General features: G+C 36.1%; 1 protein-coding gene across 1 annotated transcript; it reads right to left on the reverse strand.

Annotated features, from left to right (window-relative positions):
* Positions 1 to 513: 513 nt before the first annotated feature.
* On the reverse strand, positions 514 to 22,060 carry LOC110868476 (callose synthase 3). Its single transcript, XM_035975240.1, has 42 exons — positions 21,903 to 22,060; positions 21,027 to 21,293; positions 19,145 to 19,245; positions 18,867 to 18,991; positions 18,655 to 18,748; positions 18,458 to 18,568; positions 18,257 to 18,373; positions 18,015 to 18,107; positions 17,555 to 17,646; positions 17,320 to 17,446; positions 17,087 to 17,224; positions 16,917 to 16,993; positions 16,747 to 16,840; positions 16,539 to 16,661; positions 15,356 to 15,473; positions 14,927 to 15,261; positions 14,742 to 14,794; positions 14,598 to 14,658; positions 14,432 to 14,513; positions 14,283 to 14,332; positions 14,115 to 14,201; positions 13,904 to 14,041; positions 13,642 to 13,736; positions 12,900 to 12,984; positions 12,660 to 12,820; positions 12,458 to 12,581; positions 12,283 to 12,371; positions 12,100 to 12,202; positions 11,878 to 12,029; positions 9,274 to 9,383; positions 9,072 to 9,197; positions 8,939 to 9,007; positions 8,060 to 8,397; positions 6,888 to 7,007; positions 6,694 to 6,812; positions 6,536 to 6,619; positions 5,785 to 5,897; positions 5,480 to 5,709; positions 3,473 to 4,270; positions 2,992 to 3,042; positions 2,709 to 2,894; positions 514 to 1,008 (listed from the first exon to the last, which is right to left on the reverse strand). The coding sequence occupies exons 2-42, from the start codon at positions 21,226 to 21,228 to the stop codon at positions 760 to 762; spliced, it is 5,820 nt and encodes a 1,939-aa protein (XP_035831133.1). The 5' UTR covers positions 21,229 to 21,293; positions 21,903 to 22,060; the 3' UTR covers positions 514 to 759.
* Positions 22,061 to 23,049: the final 989 nt, after the last annotated feature.

Here is a 23,049-nt window from a genome sequence, read left to right on the forward strand (position 1 = left end):
TCCTTCTCCGGCCCCGCGACTAACCGCTGAAGACGGAGATAACTTTTCATCTCCCCCGGTCGCCGGCATATCGTAGTGAAAGACGTCATCCCTATTTTTTTTTCCAAGTTAGCTAAAATTTAGACATTCTAAGACATTTCTGCGGAAAATTATTAAGTTAGTTAAACTTGATTCATCGGTCAGCGGTGTATTGCGGTGTATTGATGGTTGTATTTAACTGCTTATATCCAATGTTTAAGGATAACAATTTTTTATTTTTTATTTTCAAGTTAAATGTTCGTTTGCATTCATTTTTATTTGTTTGTCTTCGAGACCAGTGTTCACAAACTGTTCGTGAACAACTGAATTTCCTTAACGAACAAACACGAACATAAACTTATGTTCGTTATGCGTTCGTAAACAGTTCACGAACATGTTAATTTTCTTAAGAAACGAAAACGAGCATGGCCTTGTTCGTGTTCGTGCAGTTCGTTTACAGCTTAAACATACATATACATTTTTGGGTGGCCTATAAAATAGTAATGATGAGCCTTCATGAAAGAAGTAGAATAATTTGTTTAAGTTTCAGGCATACATAGCAGGCCAAGAGCATAATGTACATGAAAACACAAAAGAATAATTTCTGAATACAGATAATACATAGGCACTGCTGTGTTCATAAGCTTAATGCACAATTAAAGAAAATTAGCTACCAACCTACCAAAAAAATGCAGCATAACTCGGGCCTTGAAACAGTTACTGCATTTTGTTACAAAATCACTACTCTTTGTTCCTAGCTGACCGATCTTTCCTATGTCCACCAAGAATACGCGATATTTGCAGACCTCTACTGAAGGCTTGGTTGAAGAGCATACGTGTTTGGAATTCTGAAACAAACGGAAACCATGCAAGAAACGCAACTGGTGTGAACAGAAGTAGGCCCATCACTATCTCGTAACCTCTCGCAAGTGTCTTCACCGATCCCCAGAATCCAGCTGACTTCACTACCGGTTTGCATGCTTGTGCAATCTGAACAACAAAAAAACATATTCGTCTCACTTACTGGATCTTCTTTTTCCGAGCCTTGTTTGGCATAAAAAGGGCAGCATGCTTATGTGTTAAAAAAATGTTTTGAGATGACTACTTTTCAGTTAAAAGGTAATAAATAGGCCCGTAAACGAACCGAACGTTCATGAACTGTTCGTAAACTGGTTATGCGGGAAGTTTGTTCATTTAATTAAGTGTTCGTTCATGTGAACGTCCGTTTATGTTCGTTTCAATTTAAATACATAAGTAGTTATATTATACTATAACTTAAAAGACAAAGTCGGTGGAAACCCCACCGGCTTTGCTTCCCCTTCCCCCATACTTTTACGATGTTGCAATTTTAGCCCTTTGACTTTGCTACCTTCAAAGTTTCATAAAATGGCAAATTTAGTCCCTAAACTACTACTCCATTTTACAAATAGTTTGCTTTTGACACCCCAACTTTGTCGTAGTTTCCTTTTCAGCCCCAACTTTGTTATAGTTTCCTTCTTACCCCAAAACTTTATCAACTTTCATCTTTACCCTTTCTTAGCCCTTAAGTTTAGGAAATGCAATTTTTAACCACTTAACTTTTTATGAACTTTGTAAATGCCACTTTGACCCCCTCGAGAGTTTTTGGCTTGACGATATAAATTCGAGTTAGTCGGGTCGCGTATAATACGTTATGATTGTACGATATAAATTCGATTTACGTTACATTTTGATCCAATCGCAATGCAACTATAGGATACATTGAGTTCAATCGGATACGTCAAAACGTGGGTGTTCATATGGTTAACATGTCACATAACGCTTGGACTAATCCGTTCGATATTTGCGAACGCGGGTCTTATTACTAGTTTATATTAATACTAAACATAAAAGATAAAAATATAACTAATTGGTCATTGGGCTTTCTAGTAATAAAAATGGGTTTTCCAGTGGAATATGTCGTAATTAACCACTAATATATATAAAAAAATACTTTATGTTCATTAATTTAGTAAATTATGCTGATATGTGTTTCTTCAATTATGTTCATTTGTGTTGTTTATTGTTTTAGCCCCGCTTGCTGTATGCACATATAACGTATATGTGGACGCTCGAGGGGCAAAAGTGAAAGTGCACTAATTTTAACGTTATATTACTAATTTCGTGGTGGCGTTGATAGCCGAAAGACAAAAGGGGGGGATGGTTAACCATGCATCATGTGGTGGCGTTGATAGCCGAAAGACAAAAGGGTACATGCACTAATTGGCCTTTGTCCCGATTGTTAAGTGTTATGTGCCTTGTGTCCAAGGCTTGATGCAAAACTACTATTGAGCCAGGGGTCTCACTGGAAGCAGCCTCTCTATTCCTACGGGGTAGAGGTAAGGTTGTCTACATCTTACCCTCCTCATACCCTACCTTAACTTTGCAATTGATGGGATTTACCGAGTATGATGATGAATTGATGATGTGTTGTTTATTGTTTGTTAAATTATGTTCGTTTTTGTTTGTTTATGTTCGTGAACTGTTCGTTTAGGTTTCAAACAAACATGAACAAAATAATGTGTTCAATTATATGTCCGTGTTCGTGTTCAGTTAAAGCTAAATGAACAAACACGAACATGCCTCTCTTCGTGTTCGTTTGGTTCATTTACAGGCCTAGCAGCAAACATCTAAAAAGCTTCGAAAAGGATAATTACGACACTTGTACTAACCAGTAGTAAACCCCAGCCAGTTGGCATGAAGGCAAGAATGCACACAAAGATGTCTTGCAGGGTCATATGAGGAAGGGCAATCAAGATCACGAGAATCGAGACAAACATGACGAAGATCGCCCCTTTGATTAGCCGGAAAACGAGTTGAAACTTTGCACTGAACTTCATCCGTCCAAATGATACAGCCTGGAAGATTAAATACAATAAACTTTACTTTCTGGTTCGCGATAAATCGTCAATATATATATTTGTTGTATGCTCTTAGCGAGCTAAAATTCCTCACCTTCACCACCAACAAAATGGCAAAGATCACCACCCATGATATACCATAAACCTGTCATATATATAAAAATCACTTAGCAACAATATTTTAAAGGGAAATTCACGAAAATGACCTTTGAACAAACAACTTTACGAAAATAAACATCGTTTGCGTCTGGGAGAGACGCAAACACGGAAATAAATGCAGGTTTTGCATCTGAGGCTCAAAGTTTGCGTCTGAGATTGTGCCATGGATTTCCGCGCCTACTTTTTTTTATTTTCCACCACGATTTTTAAACGAGCATAACTTTTTCATACGTGTCAACTTCTTATTCGCTAGGATTCATGAGGCTAACATAGACGCAATCTCTAAGGATTGAGGCTACCACAGACGCAAAGCATGTTCATTTTTTGTAATTTTGACCAGTCAAGGTCCATTTTCGTGATTTTTCCTATTTTAAAGTCGCAAAAGAGTCGAGAACACGGTTGGACAAAACACATACCAGAACACTCTTCTGATGCTTTGTCATAGTTAGATGATAAACAAGCCCATATTGATAAATGAAAAACCTTAACGATAACAAGATCTCGACTATAACACCGCGCTTTCCAGAATAATGTAGATGTTCTTGTTCTTCTTCCCACCAAGATTCCCAACTCTTCTCAGGAGGAACCCCGATACCACCTTGGTTGTTAATCCACTTATTCCAATCAGACCAATCATCGACAATCTTTTGCCACTCAAAACCCGAAGGATTGAAAAGAAACGGAGCGAACAGCCACGTGCCAACCATAAACCATATTGAGATCGTGATCAAAAGGTAAGCGATCGCCCCTCTGTACGACTGACCAAAAATTTGATACACAAGAAGCAATATCATAAGCTCGATTCCCTTGACGAAATGGCTGCGCGAGTAAAGACGGTAGTTTTCGGCGAACTTTGCGTGAAAGACGACAAACCCACGACCTGTTGCTCTGTACTTTGCACCTCCGTGAAGTAATGTTCTACCGTAGTAGTGAGTCTTTGTTCCGAGCGAGAATGTGAAGAACACTGGGGCGAGTTGTAATTGCATGAGAATGAACTCGCTTAATGCGGTTCGGAAACCTCGTTCGAGACCTATTTCCATCATCATAGGCAATGCCATTAAGAATCCGATTTGGACAAATGATTGTGAAGCGAGAGCCACTTGAAGTGGTTTATTGTGGCGAATGGCGGGTTCAGTACTTAGCCCTTGCTCAAGTCCACTAAGTACAAGATAAAGGCGCCCGTAGAGGAACACGTATACGGTCAATACAGTTATCTGCAAACGAAAATTGTAACTAGCTGAAAATTCAATAATGTAACGTTATTACCAAGAGGTGACCCTTTTGTCTAGGGCTGTAATCGAGCCGAACCGGGCTGACCTCGAGCTCGAACTTAAACGAGCCAGCTCGGCTCGGCTCGGCTCGGCTCGGCTCGGCTCGGCTCGTTTGTTTTATTCTGAGAAGTCGAGCTCGGGCTCGGTTTGTTACATGTTCGAGATGGCTCGTTAATTTTTTTACAAATATTGACATAAAAAACAAGAAAAAAAAATAAAAAATACATATATATCTTTAGAGGCTGGTTAACGTACAAAATGCCTTATTGAACATCATGCGTTTTGGGTTATTTTTTATAACATGCGAACATGGTTTTCCCTTAGAGCCTATCAACATGCGAAGATTACTATAGGATAATACACATGTGATTTACAGATTTCTTGTTATACGCATGCGATTTATAGAGATTCCTTTAACCAGATTTCTTGTTATACACATGCGATTTATAGATTTCTTGTTATATACACATGCGATGTGAACATGTGAACTTCTGAAATTTGAACATGCGATTTCTTGTTATAACGTGCGATTTCTAATCGCGTACGTAATGTATGTTAAGGCCAATTGTACGATACACTTTTTCTATATCTTTATGTATTATTTTTATTTTTCTAATATTTTAAAGATCAAAAGGCATATTAAAAGTATTATATGTATAATTTTTGTTTATTTTCCCATATTTTTATATTTTATTGATTAATTAATCTTTAAATATTAAAACTTCAACCCCCCCCCCCACATTTTTTCTTTAATACATTTAAAATTAAATTAAATCCATATAAAATAAAAATAATTCGAGCCGGCTCACGAACCGAGACAGGCCTAGCTCAAGCTCGGCTCGTTTACAAATCGAGCCGAACCGACTCGTTTACAACCGAGCTTTATTCGAGCTTTTTCCGAGCGAGCGCGAGCTAAGAGCTTTTTTAACACCCCTACTTTTGACTTATTTACAGGTTAATGGTTCAATTTGAATTGTTTATGAAAAAAACTATACTATATATCTTATAAAGGAGATTGTTTGAACTTTGAAATATTTACATTTTGGCCAGCTCAACTCAACTCTCCATACAAAAAGTTCCTGTTTTGACCTGTTACCCAATTTTCCACCTCTCATACTATGTGAAGAGAACGAATACAGTGAGTAGGTTTACCAAAGTACTAAAGTAGAAACCGATTGTAGTGAAGTAACACGATAACATTCTGAAAAAGTCAAACCGATGCCCAAGCCGGTATAGATCGCGGCTAAGTGTTTGTTCCCCATTTCCATTGGCGATTTTTGCCTCAAACAGAGAAATTTGATTTAGACCGACATCCCGACCTTTACCAACTTGTATATACTCATGATGCGTGACATTGCCTTCACGGAGTGTAGAATTAAAACCTATACACATAGAAAGAAATGGTTAACTGAGTCAAAAACAGTAAAGCATAATTAGTAAACGGAGTTAAAAAATACCAGCAAATATGTCCTCGCTGAGATTTATAATCTTGGAGGCTTTGCTCACACCCCCTCGTGTAAGATGAAAAAGTCTATCAAAGACATCTGGATGACCATAGTGAAAACGAACCCTACAAGAATCAACAAGTGTAATTAGATAAACTATAAATATGCCATTTTTTCAATATCAAATAACTTTGGCCCTTCAACTTTAATAATAAGCAACTTTAGCACCTCAACTTTAATAATGATATGTTTAGACCCTCAGCTTTAATAATGACATGTTTAGACTTTAGCCCCTTAACTAAAACAACTTTAGCACCTCAACCTATAATAATAAACAACTTTAGACTCTCAACTTTAATAACGACATGTATAGCCTCTCAACTTTAATAATGACATGTATAGTCCCTCACCTGTAATAAATACACGTTTAGCCCCTCAACTTAAATAAATACATGTTTAGCCCCTTAACTATATCAAACAACTTTATCCCCTCAACTTTAGTAATAAACAACTTTAGCCCCTCAACTTTAATAATAAACAACTTTAGCCCCTTAACTTTAATAATGACATGTTTAGACTCTCAACTTTAATGATGACACGTTTAGCCCCTTAACTAAAACATCAAACAACTTTAACTCTCATGATTTGCTTATTTTTATCTACTTTTCGAACCCGCACCCACTAGTTGACTATTAGTTATTAACAGACAAGTATATATGCAACTCAAGTATGTAGGGGACCAAAAGAATGATCTTAATCTTACTTCAAAGGGTTGGCGAGTAATCTCTGACCAATTGTTACAAAGCTTGTTTCTTGATTGGACATAAACCATGCAAGAGAAGAAACACTGCAGCAAGAAAGTGAATTGATGAGCTTATTGAACAGAAAAAGAAACACAATATTTTACGATTTCTGCTATACCTTCCAGTAAAAATATGCTCCCGAAGTCCCAATATCGTAGGATACCTCACATCATTATGCTTTTTAAGAAATTCTTGAAGCAGGTTCCTCATCTTTAAGGCTTCTTCCATGTAATTGTCCTACAAATGGATGTTTGATTAAAATTAAGGACTTCTCGTTCATTGATAAAAATAAAAGACCATTTGACAACATACCTGGTTCATGTCTATAGTCTGCAAGCCTTCTCCACGTGTGAAGATGATAGCGTGATTCTGATTCTCAGGCTTTCCTTCTCCCAGAATTGCAGGTCCGGGTAATTTTATCTTGTAAATAACCTACCCATAGAAATCACGTCTATAGTTACCAACCCAGTTAATGTCGCATTAGTGCTTACTGCTTTTTCATAAATTTTGAGGAGTAAAATGCCATTTTCGTTCCTGAGGTTTGGCAAGTTTTGCGACTTTCGTCCAAAGGTTTGTTTTTCCGCATCTGGATCCAAAAGGTTTAAAATCTTGCCATTTTCATCCGGCCCGTTAACTATATCCATTTTTATCCATTGAGTCGGGGGTATTTTCGTCTTTTTACCTACTTGTTTTTTGTTTATTTAGGGTATTTTGAATACTTGTTCATTATGCTAAATGCTTGTACATCATCATCATCATCATCATACTCAGTAAATCCCACCAATAGCAAAGCTAAGGTAGAGTCTGAGGAGGGTAAGACGTAGACAGCCTTACCTCTACCCCGTAGGAATAGAGAGGCTGCTTCAGTGAGACCCCCGGCTCGAATGCTAAATGCTTGTACATAAGTGAAAAAGACCGAATTGCCCTTTAAGTTAACAAAAAAGACGGAAATACCCTTGACCATAGTTGTTAATGACGAATAGCGATAAATAGTGGGCGGCTATTTTATAAATATTGATACACTAGAGAAAATTTATATGTATATTATATCAAAATACCCTGGTATATATGCTATTTTACATGGATATTTAACAAAAACCTAAAATCCAGCTATTTTATAGCTATATTTAATTGTTATTTATATTAAAAAAAATTGTCGCTATTATCGCTATCTATCGCTACAAACCTAATAGCAAGCCTAGACCTATACGCTACGTAGCGCGCTATAGCGATCGCTACGCTCGCTATTGACAACTATGCCCTTGACTTAACAGAGAAAAATGGATGGAGTTAACGATCTGGATGAAAATGGCAACATTTCAAACCTTTTGGATCCAGATCCGAAAAAACAAACCTTTGGACGAAAGTCACAAAACTGGCTAAACCTCAAGGGACGAAAATGGCATTTTACTCAATTTTGAGACTAAGATATATTCAAAACTATATCAGTTCTGTCCAGGTTAACGTCGCATTAATGTTTTTACCTGATCCAAGTTCTGTCCCGTCTCAGAAGCATTGGAATTTGGCATAGCTTTGACAAGAGCAGAGTAATAAACTTTCTGGTTAATCTTTTTAGTTGCATCTTTGCTAGGCTCCTCAACCTCATCAATATAAGCAACACGAAGAGATGGGTACTCAGTCATTAGCCTCAGAACATTTTGTGCACGAGGATCACCGGATCGCTTTTGAATACCATATTGTTGGCATGAAACCACATATGTAAATTTCATATCAGCTACGGCTTGACACTGGGCCCACAATGACCTTTCACCCTTCATCTGATCCTCATTCAACTCAATCGCCTTATACCCTTCCATCAGATCTGCTCAAACCCATAACAAAACACCAAATCAACTACTGTTTATGTTAACTTGAAGAGTAAAATGTTATGTTCGTCCCTGAAGTTTGGCCGGTTTTGCGACTTTCATCCAAAGGTTTGTTTTTCCGCATCTGGATCCAAAAGGTTTGAAATCTTGCCATTTTCATCTGACCCGTTAACTCCATCCATTTTTAACGTTAAGCCGGGGATTCTTTCATCTTTTTACTTATTTGTTTTGTTTATATATATTTATATAGTATTTTTGAATCAACAGAGGTGGATCTTTATTTCTTGTAGTGTTTTTTAGTTTAATTAAAAAAAAGTCTAAAAAGACGGAAATACCCCTGACTTGACTTAACGGAGAAATATGGACGGAGTTACTAGTCGGATGAAAATGACAAGATTTCAAAATACAAACCTTTTGGATCCAGATGTAGAAAACAAACCTATGGATGAAAGTCGCAAAACTGGCCAAACCTCAGGGACGAAAATGGCATTTTACTCTACTTGAAACTTCATTTATAATCACAAGACGGCTATGTACCTTCATCTTTAGCCATATCAAGGAATGCCTGAAGTTCCAATGCTTTACGATAATACATCATTCCCCTAACTGTCAGAAATTAAAGAGGATTAGTCAAAGGTCCTTGGACTAAGTCAAATGAGGTCAAATTTACCAGTTTTGGTCAACGTTTGTCCTCTATAAGAAGCCCAAAGACGCAGCTGATCTTCTAATTGATCGCTTTCCTTTAGGTCGTCTTCACTGGAGCAATTGACTCTCTCAAGAAAGTTGTTCCACTCATCTATATGGGTCATCCATCACTAGTCGGTAATCGATACATACGGTGGTGCAACGTAAGCACATGAGAATATACATACCTGGGAAAATCTTCTGCAAATAGAAGAGGATTGATACCCCATCCTCATTTGGAACTTCCAAATCATGCAATGAAAAGAGAACCTCCTCGGTGTAATACGGGGTGAGTACACTGCCATGAAAAAGATATTATGCACAAAACAAGGTATAATGTTCCAGCATATAACAAGTAAGCGAAAATATTGAATTTCAAAAAAATACGAGTTGTAAAAAAAGCAAATAAAAGAAATGAGTTCACAAGTCACCGAACTTGTATGCAACAAGTCTGAATCAACTTCCATGACTATGAAAATAGAGACAGTGGCAGTGGTGTAAGAATTGGTAGGCGCTAGTCGGTCGGTGAGGTACTGACTAGCGATTAATCAAAATTAATCTGTAATTTTTAGTTTTATATATGCACACACATTTTTAAATGTAATTTTTTTTAAGTAGACATGTTTTTAACCCCTCGCTGACCCATTTTTTGAGTAATTGAAGGAAATTATAAGGTTTGGTCAAAATTTGGCCGGAATCTGGCCGGGATATGACCACCATTGACCGCCTAGCGATTAATCGGGCATTTCTCAGTGAACCTCCTATTAGTGATTAATCGGCAACTAATCGGAGCCTAGGCGGGATTTTTACAACCATGGACCCTGGTTCTTACAAAGAATTTTATAATTGTCAAGTTAGCCCCATACAGAAAGGTCTAGAAGACAAGTTAAACAAAGCCTAAAAACCTAAGCAGTTAATGCGGTAAAAAATTGGATATTGGTCAAGGACCGATATGAGATGTCAATTATCGCGGTGGTATATCCGTAATGGGGAGGGCTATCTTGAGAACGCTAAATATTGCGAGAACCGTGAGAACGAATGAGAAAACCAATCAAAATCGAATTTTTTAATACAAACCTCATTCTAATTAAAATACAACATCAAAAAAGAATTCACAACATCAAATAATTCATTTCTCCTCTCAAAATCACTCTTACTAGATTTTTTACACATGTGTAAATATAACAAATTTACACATGTGTAAATGGCAAACTTACACATGTGTAAATTTTCTTTATTTACGAATTCACGAAAATTTAAACGTGTAAATTTAATTTCTAACATTGTATTCGAATAATAATGATAAGTGCAAAAAGAAATTTTGAATTTGGATTGTTTTTGACCAAGTTCTTGTGGTTTTTCCATTCATTCTCACGGTTCTCGCGATATTTAGCGTTCTCATTTAAACTCTCCCCTATCCGCAATTTTAGTATCATGCACAATTTATATATATATATATATATATATATATATATATATATATATATATATAGGGTAGGGTTCATGAGTGAACAATGATTTATTTGTGAACAAAATGAACTTATCTTGACCATTGATTTTGTAGATCTAGATTTTTTCTTTAATGGCAAGATTGTAATTATTTTTTGTAACTTACAAGTATTTTAATAGACACAAGGGTATAATTGTATATTTCTATCTTCATTTAATTAATTAATTTTTTCTCTCTCCTGATTTCTCTTTCCAATTAAAAGAACATTTAATTACATTCTCTATATTTTTTTTCTCTCACATATTACCTAACTTAATATTTCATAATTTAAAAAAAAATACAAACATTATCAAATATTGTTCCAGCTAGAACACAATTAAAAATATTTAATTACATTCTCTATACATATATGTATTACATCAATGTTTGATGAAAAGACGTATAGTGGAAACAATATGTAGTAATACACAAGTGTATAAGTCTGATATATATCGACATGTATACGCTATGTACTTGAATAATACACAGGTGTATACGTCTGGTATATACCGACCCGTATACACATATGTACTTGAATAATACACAAGTGTATAAATCTGGTTTATACTAACCCGTGAAAACAAGATGTAATAATACACAAGTGTATAAGTCTTGTATTACTGACCTGTATACACACATATGTTAAAAATCATAATTTAATTAGGTTTAATATTTAATTTTAAAAGGAACATAACAGTTTATTTAAAAAAAATTAGCCCTTCAATCTCTTATAATTAAAATAATAGAGAAATAATAAAAAATGAGAGAGAGAGAGAGTTAAGAGGGGAGAAAATTAAGGGATTTTAATTAAAAGTAATTGCCTAATGTCAATCTTATCCCTTTAATCTAAAAAATGATAAAGGGCCAAGATTAGTTCACTTAGTTCACTCTCAAGAAGTTGTTCACTCATGATCCTAATCCTATATATATATATATATATATAGCAATTTAACACTAACAATTCAATATACTCCCCTACCATTAACAAATTAACCTTTTGCAACTTGCAAAACACTAACAATTGTAGCAAGTAGGAACTGATTAAGACTTAAAACACTAATAGCAGCACGAAGAAAGACAAATGGTAGAACTAAGAAGAAAGATACTGATATCGGGAAAATAGGATAGGTTATATATCGGTCAAGATCCGTCCAAACAGGTCAATATCGCCGATAATATCGATACCGATATTTTACATGGGAACCGATAACTGGGGATATGTCACCGATATCAACTGCATAGCTAAAAATAGATTGTCCCAATATAAGTGCTCTAAATAAATTAAGAGATAAAAAAAACTTACGAGAAGGAAAGCATATTGCGGACTTTGGGGGCTGAGGGCATGTCCATAAATAATGAATTGGAGAAGAAAGATATACGTCGTCTAGCTTCCAAGTTTGAAGGCACATCCATAGCAGATTCCTTCACTGTAAGCAATAGGTACAACCTATTGATCTGGAAAAAGACACCATGTAAGAAGAATACTAAATTTGAAATTATATTTTAAAATTTTTATTAAAATTACTTTCTCCTTCCAAGCTTCTGATTCTGGAGTCGGGAACATGATTGCTCCTGCAGGTTGAAATAGCTGAATCTGTTCATCAACCTCATCTTCTTGCCCTTCCAAACTATTTAAAAAAGAAACAATACACAAATGTAAGAATTAATATTAAGTGATAAAGACAGATGCAGGAAAAGGATTCACTACCGTTCTTCCATTATGTCTCTTGTCACAACTTCATGCATATCCTGGAAAAGAATTACAACTTGATCCCGGTCCTCCTGCTTATTTGTTAGCTGCGAATAAAAAAGTCGAAAACCATATTGTGTTAGCGTATTCTTACAAACTTACAAGATTTTCAAAGAGCTACTGAAGTACATACCAAGTATTTAAGAAGCTTGACAACATGATCGTAGAGAATAGGCAGGGCACTCATTTTGAAATCTCTAACTAGATCACCATTATCAATATGTTTGTCAACTTCCTCAAATATATCATCAATTACCCTGAAAAGATTAACCGAGTTATACATATCTTTCCCATGATAAGAACTTGTTAAACAAAATATACTAAAGCGGACTTACTTCCTCTCACGACTGCCACGAACCAAAAACTTAATAATATTGCGAAACGAAGCGTAGCATTCACGAACAGCACAAGACATATAACTGTCATTCTCGATCCTCTTTTTCAGCTCACGGTCTTTTCCATTGCTGTCTTTCGCCATATCCAATGCAATAGGGATCTATCCATTAATCGGAAAACAATAAGCATTTTCATAAGCTTCTAGAAGGATGTATCAATTCCTATATTTACAGACATACCATGCTAGCAAGCAGAAACGGAGGCCACTGAATTAGGCCCAAGTCTCGGTCAGCCCAATACGGAACAAGCAAGAGGTTCATTTCCCTGTAGCCACAATGAACTTTACATTAAATAAAACTAGTAAATTTCTCCTGTGTGTTGCGGCGGCGTCGAAACGTTAACCGTCTAATGAAAAAGTAGTATATTTGACCTGACTCGTTTCAAAACAGGATTTACGTCAAAATGTGGACCAACTAAAAACGTACATGGAAATAAGCACAAAAACGTTTTATATTTGACCCGACTTGTTTCCTAATAAAATTACATCGAAACGTAAAGATTAAGGAAATAGTGTTTTTTTAAGTTAAAGGATGGTACCGTGTTGCGGCGGCATTGAAACGTAAAGTAACTCGAATTTATACCGTCTAATGAAAACGTATTATATTTGACCGGACTCGTTTCCGAACAACATTTACGTCAAAACGTAGACAATTGAAAATGTACATAAAAATATGCACGAAAATGTATTATATTTGACCCGACAAAATTTAAGTCGGAATGTAAACCAACTTGAATTCATACAGACACGTACATACATAAAAATAAGCACTTAACACTCGAAGTGGTCAAAATGACGTTTCATAGAGTTTTTAGAAAGTTAAGGGGTGTAAGCGTAAAAACTGAAAATTAAGGTGTTAAAGTAAAAAAAAAAAGACAGATAAAAGAGCGTATTTATAAATATTTATAAAATATCATAATTACCGATTATTAATAAGATCTTCCTCTCGGAAACTTGTGATAATTTTGTTCCATAACTGAGCAAATCTTGCAGCCTCTTTCTCTTTGGAATAGGAAATCTGCAGCAATAATGAGAAGCATAGCCTCAATATATGGCAAAAAATCAAAATTCATCCATTAAAATAGCAATGTTACATTTGGTGTGCATGGTACTAAACTATAAGTTCCAGTAAATATGTTTATAGAAGATATCGTCTAAATTCATCTTAGGAAATTATAAACTTACTGCATCGTAATTACGAGACAAGGTAGCCTTAAGTCCTTTCTTTCTCACTGGATCACTTTTCTCGGGAGGAATCAAGCAACCATTAAATGCTCCAGGTAACGACTCAAAACGGGACCGTAACATCCCAAGGGTTCGAATCTGCATAAAACATAATATTTAGATCATAATGTATATCAGTGAGACGTATTCTTTTCCATATAAAAGCACAAACCTCTCCAAGACGACGGAACGCCCCATAAACACCTCCAAATATTGTAGAGAAAATAGCATACCAAATTTGGGTATCCATAAAATACACCTGTACGCAATTGGGGTGTTAATAGCTATGCAAAAAAGAATTAATGAAATATACATGTAAAGATAAGATGTGTAATCCTACAAGAATAATTGGAGCCCAGAGTGCAACCACCACACCAATATTGTTCCTTGCTGCAAAACCGCACAATCCAATTTCAGAAAACAAATATAAGGGTAACTCATATCTGAGTCTTGAACTTTTCATAATTCATTTAATAATCTCATTATTACCCTGAGGGAAGAACTCATGCCATGCGTAAGTTCTGATATGAACACGCATGATAGCTTTTGTAGGACCCACAAGTGGCTTTATCTGCAATAATAGTTTACAACTGTCATCACAAAATATAAAATTTGTCCAGTTAGACCAGATCTTAAGAATATGGGAGTACAGAACCTCTAAATAGTAACTGAAAGCCAGCTTAGTGATAATGAGCAGAATCCAAAAGGTTGTGTACCTGAAATATTAAAATCGATAATGTTAACGTATCTGGCCACGTGATTCTGATAATTAAATAAAAAATCATTTTTTTAATCTTACTTGAAAAGTGAAAATGTGCTTTCGTGCATTCCCCTCCCAACATAAAGTCGAGGCTGTCATATTTCATTATATATATATATATATATATATATATATATATATTAAGGTTAGCAATTTCTTAACCAATAATCGAGTTGTAGACCTCAAAGCAGATGAAAGTTGAAAGGCGTATACAAAAATCATACCTGAGACCACCACATCATGAGCATCATAATTCTGTAGTCTGAACTCTCAAGGTAACGACGTATGAAGGGGAACAGAAACAACACCGCAGCCAGCATGTTTGGTGACAAGTATATAACAACAGCCAAAATGAACAATGATGGAGAACCTTGGCTGTTCCCAAACCAACCTTTAATTGTTTGAGCAAGTCCAGCTGGATCTTTTGACGTGTACGCGTAAGTAACTGGTAAGACTATCACCCAGGCTGCAGCTGATACAACCTTTAAAAGGTATCGCAGTTTGACATAAAAGGGCATGCATTCTCTTGCCTTCCAATTTAGTACCACATCTAAAACAGCTGCAAAACAAATAGTATTTTTTTTTTGTTTTATATGCACTTATCGACTCAAAAAGCAGAAAAATTACATTACGGAGCTCAACAGTCAACATACCTTGACCAAGCTTCAATATTGAAGCGGTTATAAATACACTAAGTACTTTCTGAAAAACGTCAGAGTTAAATATTGAGGTTGGGTTACCATCACCATTCCAAGCTATAATAATCATAGCCTGAAAAAGAAACAAATTGTTAACAATTGTGTCTCATCGGGTGATCAGAACCGACATGCTAATTATAAATATAAATCATCATCATCATCATCATCATCATCATACTCTGTAAATCCCACCAATAGCAAAGCTAAGGTAGGGTCTAAGGAGGGTAGATGTAGACAGCCTTACCTCTACCCCGTAGGAATAGAGAGGCTGCTTCCACCCCCGGCTCGATTGTAGTTTTGTATCAAGCCTTGGACCTAAGACACATAACACTCAAACAATCGAGACAGAGACTGACTGGTGCATGTACCCCCGTGTCTTTCAGCTAACGTCACCACATGATGCATGATTAACCATCCGCCGCTTTTAACGTTATTTTCACAAAGTTAGTAAAATAACGTTAAAGTTAGTACCATTTCACTTTTGCCCCCTAAGCGCCCACACATATATACATTATATGTGCACACCTATATAGATTAATTATAAATATAAATATATACTATAATATAACTTGTGTGCTACAGTAACTTTTTGTGTTTTTTTATTTTTCAAGTTTCAAATTCACCCCTTGCACTATAAATCATATACGTCTTTAACCCAATAGTTTTATTTTCTCCTATAACTTTGGCTCGTTCGTTAGTTTTTTTACAAAAACTAAATACGTGATATATATTTTTTATAACGGATCGACCCGATACACTCCAAAAAACATCAGTACTAGCATTGGTATTATTAGAACCGTTAATGTCGTGTATTATGGTTTTCAAACAATGTAAAACACGTGTCGACATCCATTTGGCCTTATAACGACTTTATTTTAACCTTTTTCTTTCGGTTGCAATATCGAGTGCGGTACCGTATGGATACCATAATAAACCAAACCAATATTGACCGGATTCCCGCCATTAACGTTATTTTTACCAATGCGTCTACGTTTCCATTTAAAATTTATTATCAACCAGGTCGTCCCCGCCGCGGAGCGTTGGTCTAACCCACTAGTTATAATAAATTGTAGATGTGATTATGTGAACATTATTAGTAGTAGCAGCAGCATCAACTATCAAATAAAATAAATGTTACCTGTAAGCACAATATAAAAAAACTCCACATTCTGTCGAAGCTTCTAAAAACATGCCAATACGATCTTATCTCAACAAAATTGACTTTGGCGACCCGTCGATGTTTATTATTTGGTTTGCCATCCTGAAGCATGAGATAAATGAACAAGTTCTAAACTATGAAGAAAAAAAAAGTAGATAGTGCATTAATGCTATTGCTTACTGCTTACCCCATTTTTTTCAGACTCGCGTAACTTCTCAGGATGAGAGAAAAAATCAGCATCAGCACGCATTGGCCAACCTAACCGGAAACAATCTACAGACCTGTGATGCTCAAGTTAATCTTAGTAGCAGCATTAGATAAAAACAATCTACGCATTGGCCCGCTATAAAATCATACCAAAAATACTCATTTAGATCATCATAGTTTCTCCATTGAGAATGTTTTGATCTCCCTACTTTGCTCCAGGCAGCTTCCTATGAAACAGTAGTCGTATATAAATAAATAATGAATTACATCACAAGCAAACAAAACTTCCAAATCATGGTGAGCAAACAGCAGCTGGATACCCTTTTAATGACTTCATAGATAGGAGTAACCACTTTTGTCAAAAATGCTTCCTCGTCTCCTCCATAAGCTGGTTTTACATTCTCGCCAGTCATTAGACTGACATTGCCGGCTAGCATACCGTACAGCTCAAAAGCCATCTAAAAATACAACAATTAATGTCATAACAGAAGTAATCATATTACGAGGTAGAGTTGAAATAAATCATATACATATTATAATACGTAAAGCATACATGATGATAGATGTAGCAGAGGCACTCGGGCATAAATCTCAAGTTAGCAGCCTCCCCCCAAATGAGAAGATAAAGACCCATATACAGTAATTTACGCTGTTGAACTTCTTGTTGTATGGTTGGCAACCTATTGTTAGCACAAGAGAAAACTAAATGAGTACAACAAAATGACTTCATTTTCACCTAAATAACACCAGGTTATTAAGGCTGAAAAAAGGTGCATGTGAAGCCTCACCAAAGACTGCTTTTTCGGTCCAAGTACTTGCACCATTTCTTGTAGTTCTTGAAAAGTTTCTTCATCACTTCATTCAATGCGCGCTCCTCCAGCTAGTGAAACAAACAAATAATACACAAAAGAAAGTAACATCAGATAGAATGAAGTATAAAAACAAATAATGTACATTGATGTGCTCTTTTGAGCATTGCCTACACAGTTTTAACTAAGAGCACAATATCATATAATCATAACGTAACTGCCTATTAACTCCACATTTGTGCTCCTGTGACTCTGTGAGTACAGTTTCTATATCATGTTGTGACAGTATATGCTTTTGAGTCAACAGTCATGTAATTCTATTTCCAAACATGTATGGCTAGTTCAAGTTCAGGAAAACTGACACGTTATAAATAATCATTTAGCGGATCCTCATTTTATAACACCGATTAACTGCACAGTGATTTAATGTGTGACTGACCTTGGGCTGCTGGTCAGGTTTAGGAATTTGACGAATATGAACATTTGCAAGCAACAAAATCAGATGCTCCCGCTGGTTTGCCACATTATCTTTCTGCGAATGGGAAGAGTCAAGTAACAGTCACAATAGAGGGATTTATTATTCACGTCTTTTAGTGTAGACTTCGTGGAACATAATATGTTTGTTACACTACGATCAAACTTACGTTACCAACATTATAACATCATAGAAATGTATGGTACCTGAAACCCAAACATAGCTTGAAGCCAATCTAGAATGTCTTCTTCATTTTTCTTCTTATATTCCCTGGGCCATGGAAGACCCCTCGTGTTACGAAGAGCAACAACAGCAGCTTGAATCTGCAAACCAAGTAAGCATTTTCACGACACTATTGAAAACAGGTACAGAAAAAAGTAGATAGAGGTTCATATATAACTATATACCTCCGGGTATCTCATGATGGCCTGATTGGCACTATCCGGATCAAGAGGTAGTATATTGTACGGGAGATAGATCTCTGTCTTTTGTGCAACTTTATCATGCGTTTCCAGAATCTGTGACAGTTATTTTATATAAAACCAAAACAACTATTTAGAAATATTCTTAACGAAACAAGCAGAAAATTTTCCTTTGTACCCACCTCCCGGTCAACTTCCACTGCTTGTGTTTGATTAACAGCCTTTAAAACCTCAAAGAGAACATTAGCAGTTTGGTATGCTTTGGTAAGCTGTGCACTGAACATATATAGGAGTCAAGTATGGGTAAACGAGAAAAAAAAAACAAGTTGCAAAAGGCAGCAATGGTGCTGCGTAGTGCTTTGCTTTCAACCACTTTGCATTGTTAAACACTCACCGGTCTGCCTTGTCAGCAGCACTTTGCAAAGCTTGGATGTACTTTGAGTAGTAGTGTCGATAAAAGCTTTGCATTTCACGCGCATCGCTTTTCTTCATCCTCCCAATCAAGGTCGGATCATTTTCCTGATTAACAATAAAAATGATGATTCATTGATCGAAAGGCAAACGAAAAAAGAAGGGAACGAAAGGAGTGCCATGAAATGACCCAGATGCCACATCATCACATGAGTGAAGTTATATCCCAACAACCCAAAAAACCATCTAGAGAGTACTCACTCTTTCAAGCCGCTGAAGAAGGGCAGTTTTGAATTGACGAACACCACGTCCACTAGAAGTGGGGTCAAGCCTATGGGCTTTCTCAAATGCGTAAAACCGACCTGCAACAAAACCATCATCAAAGAAATAGTACAAGAAAAATGAAAAACACATCACTCTGCAAACGCTAATAAGCATGAGCCTGAAAGAAAAACAAGATAAATTTTGATGTTTTGGCCCACAAGCATAGAGAATCTATATGCCCTAAGCATGCCAAACCATCAACCACATATACCATAAATAAACAATGTCCCAAATGGACCGTGAGTTACAATCCAAGTCGTGGAAACAACTCGATATAGCTTCTCAAAAGTTCGAGAATCATCAAAGAAAAAATATGACACTCATCATGACAAACTCAAAAAATGGAATCAGGACCTCAATGTAGATTTTTTGCAGTTTAAGTAAGATAATAACTAGTCAACTTTATGGTCAAGTTATTACCTAGTTTCACTTACTTGGTTTTTTTGTCCTTTTTGGACATTGCCTACTTAAGACCTAAATAAAATGCCAACTTGTAACATATTAATTCTTAATACGAATTCCAGGAGCAGAGGACCTTACACTTAACAATAAACTCAATCTTAATTGATGTCAAGAATAACATGATAAAGCTCGTAATCTCCCACAATATTATTACTGTCCATCATCCATTCACTTTGCAGTGATTGAAATTAAATTCTGATAAATACACGTGTATTCTGAGCCTAGATAACCTGTAATTTTTTAAAACAAAATTTTAGCGGTGTATAGCTCTCGATTCTTACAAACAAGAAACTTATTAGTTCAGCTACATGGGAAATGGCAGGTCAGATGGCTAACATATCTAGAAGATAAACGATTAGAAAGAAAACATATTCGGATATTCCCTTTGCAACATTGTAACCATGGCTAAGAAAATAGGTACTGGACATTATTTGAGCACGTATATAACCAATTATTTACTGGGTTGATATGCAATTTGGCGTTTCATACTTTCATTTCAAGTCATTCAAAATCCACAGGTTTAGAACTCCAACACTTAAGAGACGCTATATGGTGCTAATGTAAAATATATAAGAGTGAATAATTACATAAAATTGGCACTTCTACTAAATTGTAAACCTACAGCCCTATTTATGCATGCTTCTCACTGATTCAAAACCCAGTGTTAAGAACTTGACTAAAATCAAAATCAGTTGGATCTATCAAACAAACAATGCAAAACACTCTTCTTCAAACCTAGAGAGAAATGATGCATGTCAAATGGATTGGTAGAAACCTACAACAACTATCGGCATGGGAACTGAGGAAATGCCATGCAACCTCATTTCAATTTTCGAGTACACCTAAAAATAAAAATATAATTTACAAACTTTCTGCTAAGATTATAGATGGTATGTTCACATTAACCAGCCTTCAAGATAGCAATAATGATAATGACATTATGCGTCTATCAGGCAGCAGTAAATTGACATTGCCCAGATTTACATAAAAACGACTTTCTTTGGCAGAAAGAAGTTTTCCCGTCTCGTCTCCCCTACCATCAATCCCACATTGCTCAGATCCCCATTAATTTAGTTTTAGGCATAAAACCATCAAGAGGACAAGAGCTGATCAAAACTTAAAGATCCAAAAACGATGAGTAAAAAACGAAAAGGCGGCAACCATTCACAGGGGCTTCTAAGACTAGTGAGACAGGCGTCTGTAAGCAGATTTTCCCTTTAATTTAGCATACGGTCACAAAATAGAAGACAAAAAAACAGCAAAACTTCACTACTCCACTAATCAACCCGCAAAGAAAACTAAGCATTGTTAGCATCATTAACAACACATCTGTATCATTCTGGAACAGAAAACTTACAAAGATAAGCAACCCTAGGGTTACTCGGCTCAACTTCATTAGCCACACGAAGAATGGGAGCAATCTCCACCAACGACGATGGCACCACCTCACTATCAAATATTGACTCCCCAAGATTCCCCGCCGTCTGAGTCCGCATGATCCGCCGCTGCGGCGGCGTTGGCTGATCCGACGAGCCACTAGCTCCGCCCCTTAACGTCATTATACCTTCACTTCCAAATCACCAACTCCTTTTTAGCAACCAAACTTCAACATCAAACTTCAAACCTACTTCACAGTTCAGTATCAACAAACAAAACAGCAAGAATCAACTCAAAACGTTCACAGATTCAATTACACAGCAACAAAAGCCAACAAACACCAATAAAAGGATGCAATATATGTACAAATCAACAAACTACCAAATCACCAACTTAAATCTAGCAACCAGACTTCAACATTGAGCTTAAAACCTACTTCAATGTTGAAAACCAACAAACAAACAACAAAAACTAACTCAAAACATTCACACATTCAGTTACACAACAACAAAAGCTAACAAACACCTATAAAAGGATGCAAATATGTACAAATTACCAAATCACTACAACATCAAACTTCAAACCTACTTCAAAGTTCAAAATCAACAAACAAACAGCAAAAACTAACTCAAAACGTTCACACATTCAGTTACACAAGATCAAAACCTAACAAAACATCAATAAAAGGATGCAAAATATGTACAAATTACCAAATCACTACAACATCAAACTTCAAACCTACTTCAAAGTTCAAAATCAACAAACAAATAGCAAAAACTAACTCAAAACGTTCACACATTCAGTTACTCAACAACAAAAGCTAACGAACATCGATAACAGGATGCAGAATACGTACAGATTGACAATGGAAGATGAGGCAGTTGAACTGCATTCGATCACGCGAGCTTCGTGTGGAGTTGATTTAGCGAATGGAGTAAACCCTAGGAGAGAGAAAACATGAAAAAGGTGAGATTTATAGAGGTGGTGAGATGGGAGTGTGTACTGCAACTTTAAGCTACTTCGAATGTAAGGAAACTGGAGGCAATATAAAATTTGGAATCTACTATTGCTGAGAATGCGAAATGGCCTTGGTTTTCTGGTAATTTACGAACATGCCATGTATGGTCCTTGGTTTTAGCCTTTAGGGTATAAGGAGTGGTTAAACACTTTAAAGTGGCAAACCAAAAAACCGACCAATGAGAGCGCGCCATGTCAATTAGGCAAAAGTGTTTAAACTTGGGTGAAAAATGTTGGCAATGGTTTAAACACTTGGTGAAGTGGTAAACTATTTTTTTAAAAAAAAGGAAAAAGGTGTGATTGGTTGAGATTGGAATGGACCCCACCCCATACCCCCCTCTCTCTTTCCTTTCTCCTTTCCCGCATCGGTAAAGCTTCACCGCATGAAACCAAACTGATCGGTAAACTTTGGTTGGCAATGGTTTGCCATTTCGGTAAACCAAGTTTACCGACACCAAAAGTTGCCACACCGTATCCCCTTAGGGATGGAATTGGTATCGTATCCGTATTCATAATATCGATATCGAATTTGAACAAAACTGGTTATCAATAAAATCGATACAAGTACCAATACAATACGAGTACTAAATAGGTATAATTAGTACAAGTACCAATACGATACGAGTAACAAATAGGTAAAAATCAATACGAGTTGCATAAATACCATAATACGAAATAAAACATAATATAAAAAAACTTTTAAAGTACTATATAAAATTCGGTATCAGTACCCGTTTTTACTCGTACCGATACCGAAAGTACCGAATACCAAAATCAATAAAAGCAGGTACCGATACATGTATCGAATACCTAAAATCGGTACGAAACAGGTACGAGTACGGATATTTGGAGAAAAAGTTCATCTCTATCGGCTTTAACGTAATCAATTTATAGCTTTTAGTTTTTAACTTGGTTTGTATTGTATGGTTTTATTTTTAACTAATTGTTTGTATTTTTATGTCAATCATTCGCTTAATAGTGCATTT

Source organism: Helianthus annuus, chromosome 7 (assembly GCF_002127325.2).
Source record: "Helianthus annuus cultivar XRQ/B chromosome 7, HanXRQr2.0-SUNRISE, whole genome shotgun sequence".
Classification (NCBI taxonomy): domain Eukaryota; kingdom Viridiplantae; phylum Streptophyta; class Magnoliopsida; order Asterales; family Asteraceae; genus Helianthus; species Helianthus annuus.